The sequence below is a fragment of the Grammomys surdaster genome, unplaced genomic scaffold, assembly GCF_004785775.1.
Source record: "Grammomys surdaster isolate TR1022 unplaced genomic scaffold, NIH_TR_1.0 126198, whole genome shotgun sequence".
NCBI lineage: Eukaryota > Metazoa > Chordata > Mammalia > Rodentia > Muridae > Grammomys > Grammomys surdaster.
In genome coordinates, this window is record NW_021621003.1 from 6,060,757 (window position 1) to 6,074,096 (window position 13,340).

The 13,340-nt window shown below is 52.6% G+C and overlaps 2 protein-coding genes across 2 annotated transcripts in view; both read right to left on the minus strand.

Annotated features, from left to right (window-relative positions):
* The window catches only part of Kcnk17 (potassium two pore domain channel subfamily K member 17), a 9,691-nt gene extending 1,081 nt beyond the window's left edge, over positions 1-8,610 (minus strand). Inside the window, 4 exon segments of the mRNA XM_028758502.1 lie at positions 3,404-3,578; positions 3,880-4,020; positions 5,741-5,853; positions 8,430-8,610. Of these exon segments, the coding sequence (XP_028614335.1) occupies positions 3,404-3,578; positions 3,880-4,020; positions 5,741-5,853; positions 8,430-8,610 (610 nt within the window).
* Positions 8,611-9,048: 438 nt separating this feature from the next.
* Kcnk16 (potassium two pore domain channel subfamily K member 16) overlaps positions 9,049-13,340 on the minus strand; it is a 7,793-nt gene continuing 3,501 nt past the window's right edge. Inside the window, exons 2-5 of the mRNA XM_028758656.1 lie at positions 12,947-13,061; positions 11,825-11,991; positions 10,938-11,103; positions 9,049-10,684 (exon numbers count right to left, since the gene is read on the minus strand). Of these exons, the coding sequence (XP_028614489.1) occupies positions 10,467-10,684; positions 10,938-11,103; positions 11,825-11,991; positions 12,947-13,061 (666 nt within the window). The 3' untranslated portion in view covers positions 9,049-10,466. The remainder of the gene's footprint in view (positions 10,685-10,937; positions 11,104-11,824; positions 11,992-12,946; positions 13,062-13,340) is intronic.

Genomic DNA, 13,340 nt, shown 5'->3' on the forward strand with positions numbered 1-13,340 from the left:
AGAGAGAGAGAGAGAGAGAGAGAGAGAGAGAGAGAGAGAGAGAGAGAATATTTCTCAATTAGGCAGTATTCTGTAGACATCAGCATGAGACATGGTGCTGTCGCCTGTGACCATAGGAGTGACAAAGGCAACAAAGCCACCTCTGCTCAGGAAGCCATTCTGTGGAAAGTGGGACAACTGCTCAGTCTCCTGCACCATAGCTCCCTGTCCTAAGCCTAGTCTGAAGTTCTGGATGCCAGAGGGTCTGCTGGGAAAGCAGTGAGGCCCACCATGGTTCTCTTCATCTGCCCAGCATTGCTGCAGAGGACACTACAGAGAGCCCCACCCTGCCTTGTCTGAGAGGGCTCTTGCTTATGTACATGGAGAAACTGAGGCCTGGAGAATGGCAGAGTAAGGCCCCATCAGGCAAGTCAGGGCAAATCTAGGGTGGATCCCCAAATCGTAAGTGTTCTGAAAATTTCCACACCTCTTTCCCAAACCTCAGCTTTCTTGTTTTTTTAGAAATGGACTAACCTCTTTTTGGGGTGGGAATGCTGATCCTACACACACACACACACACACACACACACACACACACACACACACACACCACACACACACAGAGTCATGGAGCATCATTGTCCATGTCTGAAGCCAAGAGCCAGGGTCACCCTAGACCCCAGCCACCAGTCCCTCCTGTGGTCTGCAATTGCTTTAGCTGCTCAGTGGCAGCCTTGCCAGCTGCCAACCCTCCTGCCAAAAAATGAAATCAAGGGAAGAAAGCACCTCCCCCGCTCCTGTGGCCAGGAGCTGGAGCTGCTGCCTGGGTTCAGCGCTAGTTCTGCTGATCACATTTGGTACCGCAGAGGAATCAGCTAGCCACATAACCCTATCAGTTTAAGCTAGGGGGCCAGCCAGGGCCAGGGACACAGGCCAGGTCTGATGCAGGGCCAGCAGGATAAGATGGGGTGGAGGATGGTCAAGACAGGAAAGGCTGTGGGAACCTAAGAGGCAGATCCCTGCCTCGCACAGGATCTCAATTTGTTGAAGGAGGTGGGTCAAGCTCCCAGAAGCATATAGAGAAAAAGGAAACATGTTACAGAGTGGGACTGTCACAGGAGTCGGTTAAGTCTCAGGGCAATCCCTTCTGCTTCATTTCTGATCCAGTACGTCAGGGCATCATGGGTAAGTACTCCATGAGCAGCTCCAGATCTTGGGAGTGTGCAGCACCCAGTGAGTTTTGTTTGTTTGTTTGTCTGTCTGTTTTTTTTTTTTTTAGCATATATGATCCCAGAGATAGTCATGGGAAAGGGTTCTTTTGTCACAAGGAAGAAGACAGAGCAAAGACACTCAGGCTTCAAGAGTGTGACAGGCTGTTCTCTGAGAAGGATGTCTGAGCCAAGAGTCAAGGATGATGGGAAAGATCACATTCCCAGAGCAACTGTGGGAGCTGAGGGAACTGTGGATGCTAAGATCCAGAGAGAAGGATCAAAAACCAGGGAAAGAGAAACTGGAGAATTGAAAGAGCCTGGAAGCCAGGATGTAAGGTGGTTTCTAAATCCAGGAACAAGCCGGGCAGTGGTGGCTCATGCCTTTAATCCCAGCACTTGGGAGGCAGAGGCAGGCAGATTTCTGAGTTCGAGGCCAGCCTGGTCTACAGAGTGAGTTCCAGGACAGCCAGGGCTATACAGAGAAACCCTGTCTCGAAAAACCTAAATAAATAAATAAATAAATAAATAAATAAATAAATAAATATAAATAAATCCAAGAACAGCCTCCAGGAGTGTCTCCTGAATTGGAAGGCTGGAGGGGGCAAGCCTGGTCCTCCATGCTGGCTGCAGCTCTCCTCAGACACATGCTCCCACCATGAGGGTGGATGTGAGCACCTGACCCAGTTGGAAGAAATCTATCCAAGTCAATTCTTTCTGGGCCACTAGCATCTGGGATACAGATCATCCATTATGGGACCCTCCTTTCAGGGGAGGAAAGGCCTGAGGCAGGGGACCTTGAACCCTGAGGCCAGAAGGCAGTGGTGGGTTCTCAGCAAGCCCCAAGCTAGATCCTTTCAGTTAGGGATCCTGAGGTGCAGAGAGGGTCCCAGAAACAGCTTAAGTCTTGGAATAAAACAGGCTAGAAGTTTGTATATCACTGTGCTATTTCAGGAAGATACGGTTAGCTCTCTGAATTCAGCTTTCTCCTTGTGAAAATGGGATGACACACTCACTCTGGGTTGTAGGTTAAGCGAGTGGCTTGCCATCCTGACAGAGCCTCAACTGTCCACTGAAAAATCACAGGGAGGGCCCTGTTGTACAGGACAACCATCCAAGTCAAACTGCTGATATCTTCATCGTTTCCGCTGGACCACTTGCCAGAGATCACCACAGCTGAGCTGTGGATTGCTGATACTCCCTCATAGAAGATGGGGGTGAGGAGACTCGCCGGGCTCTCATCTGAGTGTGTGGTGTGTGTGTGTGTGTGTGTGCGTGCGCGGTGCGATGTGCGCGGTGCGCGGTGCGAGGTGCGAGGTGCGAGGTGCGAGGTGCGCGGTGCGCGGTGCGCGGTGCGCGGTGCGCGGTGCGATGTGCGCGGTGCGCGGTGCGTGGTATATAGGTTAGGAAGGACTAGGAGACGGGCTCAGTCTATGTAGTCATGGGGAGTAATCATTCATAATAAGTGAAAAACCTTCCAGTACAGTGCTTTGAGATCACCCATACTCCTTCCTGACTGTAACCCCTCACCGATGTTCTGCAAGTAAGACCAATAGATGCACAATTCCCAGGGGCGATTTTGAAGAAGTCAAACTTTGCTTTGTCTTTGGAACCTTAGTAAAAAGGGGGATAGGTGTTGCCTAACCCTGTCTCCCTGCTGCTAGCCCCAGGAGAAAATTCTCATGACAGACTCCCTCTTCACTCCAGGGTCTGGAGGATGTGGCATCCCCAGTGCCAGCCTGGTGGTGGAGGAGGCTGTGACCTTCACTCTTAAGGGATCTTCAGAACCAGCAGGGGAGAGAGATGCTAGGGCTAGCTACAATTAGCCACCGGCTTTCTTGACAGACTCATACCCTGGCTCTTGTTTCCTCCAGGCCCAGGAGAGGCTGAGGTTTTCCTGGGTCCTCGCCTGGAGCTGAGGAATGGGATGCACCCCTCCATGTGGGAAGAGATCAGTTGGGCCTAGACTGGGCATCATGTCCCTCTAGGGCGACAGGTAAGCTCTTAGCCTTGGAGGACAACTCTATGCTGGCCCACAGAGGGATGGATGTTAGTCCACCATCCTGGGAAAGGGTAGAGCCTGCTTAGGTGGCAGGCTGTGTGCCAAGTTCACCAAGTCACCCCCATGGGATACCAACCAGACACCTGAGGTGGATACCAAGGCCTGGAAGCTGTAGGCAGCTGAGTTCCAACCCTGCCAGGCCCAAGCCTCTCACCGATCATGTAGTTCCCAAAGTCCACAGTGCTAAGTGTGATGAAAATGAAGTAGAAGCTCTCCACACAGCTCCAGCCCTCCATGTGGGAGAAGAGAAGCACAGGCAGCAACAGGAAGAGCAGAAGACCCAGGAGCAGCTCAGCAGAGCCTGTGAGCCACCGTGCCCTCGAGGGGTCCTGCAGAGCACAACACTGGCCTGTGGCTCTGGGTGGAGGATCGAGAAGGGGGTGCCCTTTCCCCACCTCTCCAGTTTTGTGTTTTCCCACATTTCCTGCCAAGAGCCTTTGGCGGCTTTGATGCCTATTATCACTCTCACCCCCATGATGGGTTTCTTAACAATCAAAAACCCCATTCTGGACTTTGTTCCCCTAATCCTACCAATCCCCTCATTTTCCCCATCTCATCCCTCCTAGTCCTGCACCCCATTTCCACCACAGTTCCTCCTTCTGGAAATGACTCTTCCCAGTCCCCGACCACTCCCCTCATCTGCCAGCTGTCCTCCAGCCAGTGGACACATCTGTGCACCCCATGCTTCATGAGGTGGCCCAGGTGGTTGAGCACCACGAGGTTGAACGGAATTCCAAGGAGAGCAAAAAATACACAGGAGAGATGGGTAGCCTTGCAGGGGTGGGGTGGGGGGAGAGTATTGAGGGGGATTCTTCCCCTGGCTCAAGCCCTTTCCCAGCCCATGCCACCCAACTCCCCGGATTCCACTCCCACAGTGGTGAAGTGGGCAGCTGAGTAATGACTCCGAGCTCTCTTCACTCCCAGCTGCCCTTCTTGTGCCCTGTCCCCTGCATGGCTGTGGGGCTTTGATATTTTGGAGCCTGTTTCCTTGGACTTAAAATGGGGTGCAAACATTCACTTGGCACAGCTGTAAGGAAGCCACAGGGGGGACATGCTGTCGACAGGAATGTGAATCCCTGAGCAGGCAAGGTGTGCAAGGGCTGCGTGTATGGACCGACGGGTGATGGACAGCTCCCCCACACTGGCATCTGTCCCGAGAACCTCTTCAGGGCCTCTTTCTCTGGAGCTCCCATCATTTCCTCTCACTTTTTGTTTTATTTTGTTTGCCTTAAAACAAGGTCTCTAAGCCTGGCATACTGGCACATGTCTTTAATCCCAGTGCCCAGGAGGCAGATGCAGGCAGATCTCTGTGAGTTCAAAGCCAGCATGGTCTACATAATAAGTTCCAGAACAATCAGAGCTACATAATACTCTGTCTCAAACAAAAACAAAAATAAAGGAATAAGCCCAGGCAGGAAAGTGCCCCCTTCACAAGCAAGATGACTCGTGTACTGACCCCAGGCAACGTTCACATAAAAAGCAGAGTGTAGTGCTGTGTGTCTGTAATCTCAGTACTGGGGTGGAGGGGGAAGAGATAGGAAAATCCTTGGGGGCTTCTCCAGCTAGTTAGTTCAGCCAGTTTGGTTGAGTCCTGGGTCACAGTGAGAGACCTTGTCTCAACAAAACAAGGTGGATGGCTACTGGGGAAAAATAAACAAAACTGGACACACACACATATACACGTTAAATAAATAAAATAAATATTTAAATAGAGATGTAGAAACACTAGAATGGTTCTTCCAGGGTCTCTGGGGAGGTCCATGGAGACACATACTTGTCTCAAAGATTGCCCATGCTCCCTGGAGTAGTCAGAGCTCCATCCTAGTAGTGTCCAAATTAAAACCACACAGAGGACTCTGTGCAGTGCAATCCACCTACTCACTCTTGGTTGGACAAGGTAAGGATGCGCTTGTCAGAGAAGCTGGAAGCTGCAAGCAGAAATTGAATCATAGTTGGTGTGAGCCTGCCACCTGGTGGTATGTCTTGGGTCATGCAGGGGATTCCGAGAGAAAGGGCGTTAGAGCCCTGACAGGCATTATTTCGTGAGATTCAGAACTGCAGGAACCCAGTGCCTTCCGTTCCACATTGTTTCCATACAATAGTTCCCAGGGACCCTTTTCTGATGAGCTTCCCTCAGCTTGGCTCTGGACAGGAAATGAGCCTGGAGAACGCTGACAGGGAGGACAGGTGATGGTGGACTAGGAGGGGCTGTAGGAGGTGCTGGGTGGAATGACTAAAGTCACATAGGGAAGCAGCTCCCAAACTTGAAAGTGTGCGCAGTTCCCATGGTGCCTGGAGAAATGCAGAAACCAAGTCTCTGGGTCCTGAGGCAGGGTGGTGCTTAGAGGAGGGTGGAGATCGTGCCGTAGAACTGACTGCATTATAGGTGTGAGACCCTGGATCAGATCCCTCAACTGCCATCAGCACCACTGCCTCTCAGGGAGGCTCCATTGACTCTCAGGGAGAAGCCACTTCCCCAGCCCCACCAGACTGGCCCTGCCCAGCCATTACTGATAATGGTGATGGTGGACACGAAAAAGAAGAAAGAGTCCACAAAATCCCAGCTCCCCAAGCTGGTGGTATTTCCTAGGAGGCTGGTCCCATCTGTTTACTCCGATGATGCCCGGAGAAGAAGCTGAAGTGACCAACAGGATCTTGGGGGTGGGGGATTGGCTCTTGTCTCCCAAGACACCCACGTGCCCACATCTACACTCATGCCTACACTCGTACTCTGGCAGACTATTTATATTAAACAGTTTCTACAAAGTGAGACGCTTCTTTTGGAGTGGGGAAGAGACGCTCAAAGGACTTTCTGTGAGGTCTCAAACTCAGGACAAATGGCCGATTGAGGTGCTTATCAATACATCAAAGTGGACACTGTCTGCCAGCCTCTCAGTATCACCAGCCCCTGTTATGAAGATGTTCTGGCTGGCATACTCTGTCCCCTACCTTAAACCCTCTCGGGCCCTTCCTCCAGCTTCTCTTCCCTGTATAACTCAGCCATTTTAGCTATTAGCCTCTTAGTCTCTTGACTACTGCTCTTGGTTCCTATTCCCCTCTCGTCTCCCCCCCCCCCCATGGTCCCCTCATTGTCCAGTTCAGTCTGGACTCTTCCGGATGCCTCCCTCTGTCTACTCTCTGCATTATACTTACAATAAACCTCCCCTCAATCATATCCAGGAGCCGCACGCACTCATCTTCATTCACTTACAAGGCTCTAAGGCTCAGAAGGTTGCAGGATTCATAATGGCCCCCCTCCGTGTTATATGCACAGTAACAATTTGCTGAGGAGAAGGGACTCTTCAGTGTGGTTGCCTGCAAGTTGTGTAGTGTGCTCCATGGATTCAGCTTCTGTGCGTTATTACCCCTGCTGGGATGGGCTCCCCCATGCTTCTGTTAGTAACTCCAACAAACTCACTGGCTCATCCAGATAGACCTAGGTTAGATTGTTCCTTTGGTAATTCATTGGTGCCCTAACTGGGTAAGGAACTGGTATTCATGTGCCCCCAGGAAAACACATAGTACCTCATTCTTGACTCCAAGCTTGGCAAGGAGTTTCTACCCATCCTGCCAACCTAGGGCTCCCCAGAAACAGGGATCATGAGGATAGCCCCTTCCATTCCATCCTAGATCTGGGTCAGGATGGGTTCTGGGCTATCTCTACTCATTTGCTGCCCAGTTCATTCCCAGTCTTACAGGAAGCAATAGGCTGGATGTCACTGAAGAAGACAGAGACAGGACCTTAGCCTTCAGTGGGACAGAGGATGGAATTAACTCTGACACAGGCCATCAAGGCTTCCTTATCTGTAAAATATTAATATTAACGATGGCTCATCCTTCTTGTGAAGGCTAAATCTGTGGAGCATACCTGGGAATTCTGGGAAACAACCACATGCATAGGTGTGCACAGAAGCAGCCTCTGGGCGGTCAATGGCCTCAGCTCTTGGCTGTGCAGGATTGCATTCACACTAACTCGCTCTGAGCCTTGGCTCATCTCCAAATGGGGATGATCTCTGCTAGTGAGACTCCTGAGAAGGAAATTGGGGACTGAGCAAGGGAAGGGCTGCCACAGAAGTGTGTACTGATTGTGTTGGTTGTGAGTAGACACAGCCCCTGCCCTGTCTAGCTCCGGATCCTGCCCAGTTGGTCTGTCCTTGAGTTCAGAAGTCTGTCTCCACTGAGCTGACCTCCTGTCCCACCCCCAACAATTTCCTCTTCCATTCTGGTATCTGGCTTCAGCCTAGAGAGATGGGGCACAGGAGCATGAAGATTCTTCACCCAGGCATGTGGGTCTAAGCTCTGTTCCTGTGCTCTGTGTGGATATTAATGCAAACACTGACTTGCTCAGCTGGCTGGCCCCATGTTCCTTGCAGGCCAGAATGGAAGAGACCTCCATGGGAAACCCTGACAAAATGAGCCACCGTCTGCCTCCCTACCCTTCAGCATCCCCATCAGCTGAGGAGCCTCTGGCTCAGTGATCTATGCACCTTCTGCCTACTCATTTTATCCCGGTTCTGCAGGTGGGGCAGGATGTCCTCTAGGAAAACTGGGTCCTCCCATCCAGCCTAGGTCCCCTCCCTCGCAGCTCCTCTCTCCTTTGTCCCCATCCGGGGCAAGCACACTTTGACTCTATTTTACTCACCCCTGTTGGATGAGCCCTTACCCAAGTGCCATGGGTTTTGTTCTGGCCTTGGGTCCTGCCCCTCCTTAGAGTCAAGCCTAGCCCCAAAGGTTCCTATTTGCCCCACCCCCACCCCGTGCGCCCTTTGGAAAAGGCTAGCTTTTCATCCTTTGCCCTTGATCCCACAGGGCTGTCCTACACAGGGCTGCCACCAGATCAAATGCTCTCTTGACCCTATCACGACTGCCCTGTAGCTTGTGACCCAGGGAAGCACATCTTTCTGTATTCTTTATTTCCAAATTTAGGATGGCTGTGTTCTTACAAGGCTAGCCATGCCCTCCCATTTCCTTAAGGATAGAGGTCTTTTCCATTGCTGCCCAGCCCAACCCATGGTCACCCATCCCCTAACCGCACAGACCTGCTGTTCCTAGACCTGTGCCCTCCACCTCTCCATGGGATAACAGCTCCCAGGATCCCGGGCCAGAGCATCTGTTATCCCTACCATGCATCCTGTGAGCCCCTGCCCAATCCACTTTTTCCCCAGGCTGGCCCCTAACTCAGATCAGCAGGTCTAGCGCAGGGCCATCCAGACACATGTAGTCCTGTAGCAGCTCCCACTTGTCGCGCTGGAAGCTGCTCCTGAGGTCCCCGGACACGCGACCCTCCAGCGCCCAGAACACTCCAGTGCCCAGCACCAAGTAAGCCAGGACGGAGAGCAGCAGGAGCCCAGTACCCCACATGTCGCAGTCCCTAGCCCACCAAGGCGCCGTGGGAGATCAAGGTCCACAGGTGACGGAATAGCAGGAGCCTTCCTGCGCTAACCTAACTAGAGAGGCCAGAGCTCTGGAGAACTGTGGTGCACAGGAGCCAGGCTGGGCAGAAAGGGCCAGGAGAGAGGCCCTTCTCTAAGCAAAACGCCTTTTCATTTCCCTGTTCAGGAGTACTGGAGGATGAGATGGCCCTGCCCCCTACCCTCAAGGATCCAATCTCTGGGACAACAAAAAATAAAAGATGCTCCTAGAAGACTGTGCCGTGCCCACCCCCACATCAGAGGAAAGGAGGGGGCTGCTGAGTGGCAGCCACAGCCATGAGAGAGAAGGGCCCAGAGACCTCCTTCTCCACGATCTCCCCCGCCACCCCGGCGCTTCTATGCAATAGGAGACTCCTGCAATCCACTGCAGAGAAGAAACAGCAGCCAAGTTTATTATCACAGGACTGCTACCTAAGCTGAGGGGCCAGGGGCTTCCTCCAAGTGCTTGCTTGTATCACCCTAGATCTCCCTACAGCTAGTGTACTAAAAGAAATAAAATAGGGGCCAGTTGGGTATGGTTTGTCTGTGCTGCCCGGGGTTGGGAGGTTGGCAGGTCTAGAGAACCTGATCGAACTTTCCTTGCTGCTTTGGAAGGAAGTCCCTGCATCTCCATCCACCCAGAACAGAAGTAGGGTCCAGCATGTGTACAAGTGTTGGAGATGTCAGATTTCAACCCTTTCCTGGGTGGCAGTAAGACTTGGGTGCTGGGAACCCTCTGTCAATGTGGGTCCTTGCCTGAGACTCCCCTCAACCTCTGGGGTTCACAGTCCCACCCCACCTTAATGCTATAAAGAGGACACAGAACTTGGGAACACCCCTGCCACTGGAGAGGTGAAGGAAGTCCAAACAAAAATCAGTTCCTAATCCTGTGAGTCTGGGCCAAACCTCTCCTCCCTTCTGGCCCACAGTGTCACAATCTGGCAGAAGGACCAGGCTCTCATGAAGAGTGTTCCCATGGGAGTCCACACCACCAGAGAGCTCACAGGCTATGAAGCTCTTGGGATCTGCTGCCCATCTCCCAGCTGCTGAGGGGGGGGGCAGTAAAGAGGTCTAAATGTGCTCTGAGGGTCAGGGGAGGTCATGTTCAGGAGAGTGGTGGGACCCCTGGAAGGGGTCCCCCCCAACCCCCGTGTTGTTCTAGGATTCCTCTCCACTTGTGGGCAAGGAGAGCTGGAGAAATCTGACCAGCAGCCTTCTTGTTCCTTAGCTGTGAGACTCCTGAGGACGGCTTTCTGTATGCACCAAAGGCGTCCCCAGATGTGTATCCATCTCCCCTCCCCCAGCCACTGTCCTGAACTTTCTTCTCCCTAGGTACATTCCCATCAAGGATGAGGATGCTGCTTTGGGGCTCCTTCAAGACTGACAACAGGCGAAGGCAGAAAGCAACACTGTCAAAGCCCTAGAGCCAGGCACACTGCCTGCTACCTAGTAGGAGCCTGTTAAGAGCCTATCGTGTACGTAGTAAGTAATATAAAAATCAAGTCCACCTTTGCTTGCAGGGCTCCCGTGACTATGTTAAGACGGCAGTAGTGACTTGGCCACCATGATCCATGTCAGGTTTCACTTCTCCAGATTCTTTTTGGGAGACAGGGGGAAGCTCCAAGGGCAACCTTCACATCTCCAGCCATGCAGATCTTTGATTTTTGTCTCCTCATCTCCCCTCAGTTACTTTGTAGGTACACCTGTCTCCTTTCTCTGGAGAATTGCTGGGTAATGTGTGGGTTGAAAAGAAAGGGGGAAGGGCAGGGGATGTCATGGGTTTGGGGAGGTCAGGACACTTGGGTCTCATGCAGAGATGGGGATTTTCTGTGATCTGGGCTCAGAGTCAGGAGCTGCTCCATCCTTAAGGTCCAGGCCTCTGATGAGCTGCCAGAGCCGGGAGCACCTGTGCAGGAGCAGGGATCCCAGGCTGAGGACCACCGCCAGCCACGCTAGTCCTAGGAGGATCCATATCGCTGCCAAGCTCCGATACACAGCAATGTAATGCTTGCTGGGGTCTGTGCCTGCCGGGGAAAGTGATGGCTTGTGTTTGAGGGCACTGCCACCCCCAGCTTCCATAGGAATGCGCTCTCCCTGGTCCTCATACCAAGGACTACTAACGGAGGAAGCAGTGATGGCTACTATACCAGAGACTTCTGAGGAGGCCACCAAGAGTTCACAGCGCCTGCAGAAGTAACCAACCTCACACAGCTGGTACCTCCATGTTCATCATCCTAGTGGGTGCCCGCCAAGATAACCTGATTATCCCATTCTCACCGACAACATAGTCCCCGAAGCCAATGGTGCTGAGGGTGATGAAGGCGAAGTAGAAGCCCTCACGGAAGCTCCAGCCCTCCACGTGGCTGAAGAACATGGGTGGAAAGATGAGAATGACCAGGGTCCCCAAGGTCAGGAACAGAGCCAGGCCCAGGACCTGCAGGAGCTGGGAGGGGAAGAATCTGCCCTTGAGACCACTTAGAAGGTTCTGGAAGTATATGAGGGAGGTCTGGGAAAAGTTGGGTGTGGGCAGGGCAATGTCTAAGCTCCACCCCCACCCCATCCCTGCTGCAGACTTTTGGTCGGAGCTGCACCCATGGGCGTGGGACTTGTCTGTGCCAAGCCTTCCTGGACAGGGGAATGTGTTAGCGGGTCAAGGGAGGAGTCAAAGACCCTTTTAAACTTGAGAGTCACACTTGGGAAGGCTCCCTGGGGTCTACTCAGGCCTGGGATTAGACTAATGTCACCCGCCAAACTGTTCCAGATCCCTCTGTGGGGCATGCTGGGTACCCTGGAGACTGTTTTGGACCACATGAAAGAATGCTGACTACCCGTGATGACCATGGAGAGATACGAAATGTTCAGATTCTCCAATCAAAGAAGGATGCAGCACAGAGCTGTCTAGCACACGGGCAATCCTCTCAGTCATACCCAGTGCCTGGCCCTCAGCCCTTTACAGGTAAACTCCATAGTCAAGATGCTATAGAGCCCTTTGAGACCATGCCCCGCCCAGTCTGTATGATCCTTCTACTTATCTCTTCCCATACTGAACCTGTCAGGTATCTGTATACCCAAGCCCAGTTCCCAGTTCTCAACCATCTGTCCCCAAGGGCCTGGAGGGGAGGAGGACTCTGAGGATCTGGAGGGGAGGGAGGATGCTGCCTTACCTGGGAATGCCTGGGGTGGTCCTCCCACCTGTCCAATGTGGTCAGGTGGGCACGCAGCCCTGTCCCCAGATGGTTGAGGAATACCACATTGAGTGGGATGCCCATCAGAGCATAGAAGACACAGAAGACCTGCCCTGCCTCCGTGCTGGGTGCCAGGTTTCCATAACCTACAGGGCAAAGAAATGTGCAGATCCAGGGAAGAGAGAGTCCAGACCTGGCTCCCATCCCCAACCACTGGTTCTAGCAGAGGTTGGTCTCCATCACCTCTGTGGGAAAAGGAGAGTTCCCTGTTTCCATGGACACTCACCCTATTCTCTGATAGAAGAGTCTCTACTTACAGAAAGCTCATCTCCAGTGATGAAGCCCTCCTGACTGCCACTCTCTGCCTCCCTGACAGGCATGATTCCCTGAGATGCTTCATGCCGTTTCTATCTAATTATCCACTTTGCCTTGTGTAATTATAACAATTTAATCCCTCTTTGGTGGATTGGAAGCTCAGAAAGCCAAGCCTGGGACAGATCCAAGTCTGTATCCACCCTTCCTCTGTCACTCTGCCTGGCTTGCCAAGGAAGATGGTGGGATTAGACTTGGACTTAACTGAATGGAAGAGAGGTCTGTGTAAGAGAGGCCGGGGGTTCACCAGGAGTGAGTAGAGTGGGCTTTCTGTTGGTAGCCCCTCTTTTCAGGACACTGAGCTATCAACTGCTGCTTTGAGGAACAGTTCCTGTGCACAAACACCCTCCTGCCTCTATCTCTCCCCCCTGAGAGAACCCTAATCCCAGGTGTGAGCTCCTCCTGTGGCCAGGTATGAAATGTTAACACAGCAGGCCCAGCTATCAGCTGGTCAGGTGAAGGCGATAGGAGGGCTCTCATTCCTGCCTTTATGCAGGTGAGCTGAGAAGTGGCTCTAACCTCAGCGTGACCCAGGGAAATGAGTCCAGGCAACTACAGCTGCAGCCAGCCTGGCTGCCTTCCTTTTTCATGGTTTTCCACTACCCACTTCCCCATATGTGCCCTGTGTGCCACCTCCCGGATAAGCCACATCCTCGTCCCAGTGATGGCATTTAGAATGGATCCCAAGCTGAGCAGGCCCTAGGGAGACCTCGCTCCTCTCCCCTTTACCTATGGTGGTGACCACTGTGCCTGCAAAGAAGAAACTACTCCCGAAGTCCCAGTTGCTGGGGTTGGTGGAGTTGCCTTTGGGGTTCACACCCTTCACCCAGGCTTCCAGGATGACCTGTGGAAGTAGCACAGTCAGCAGGATCAGCAGTTACTGAGTGCAGCCTGTCACCAAGCTCTCAGGAGAATGCTCTCCTGTCTCTTAGATAGCATCATTCCTGTTTCACAGAAATGAACATGAAGGCTTTGACACTCTGGCCACTTTCTAAGTGCATAGCGGTTAGCTGAACTGTGTGCTCTAATGAGCCAGTGGAAAGCCAGGGCCTAAGGAGGTGGTGTGGAGATGCTCTTGATAGCTAGAAAAAGACAACCAGGCTGGCGGGAGCGGTAGTTGCCT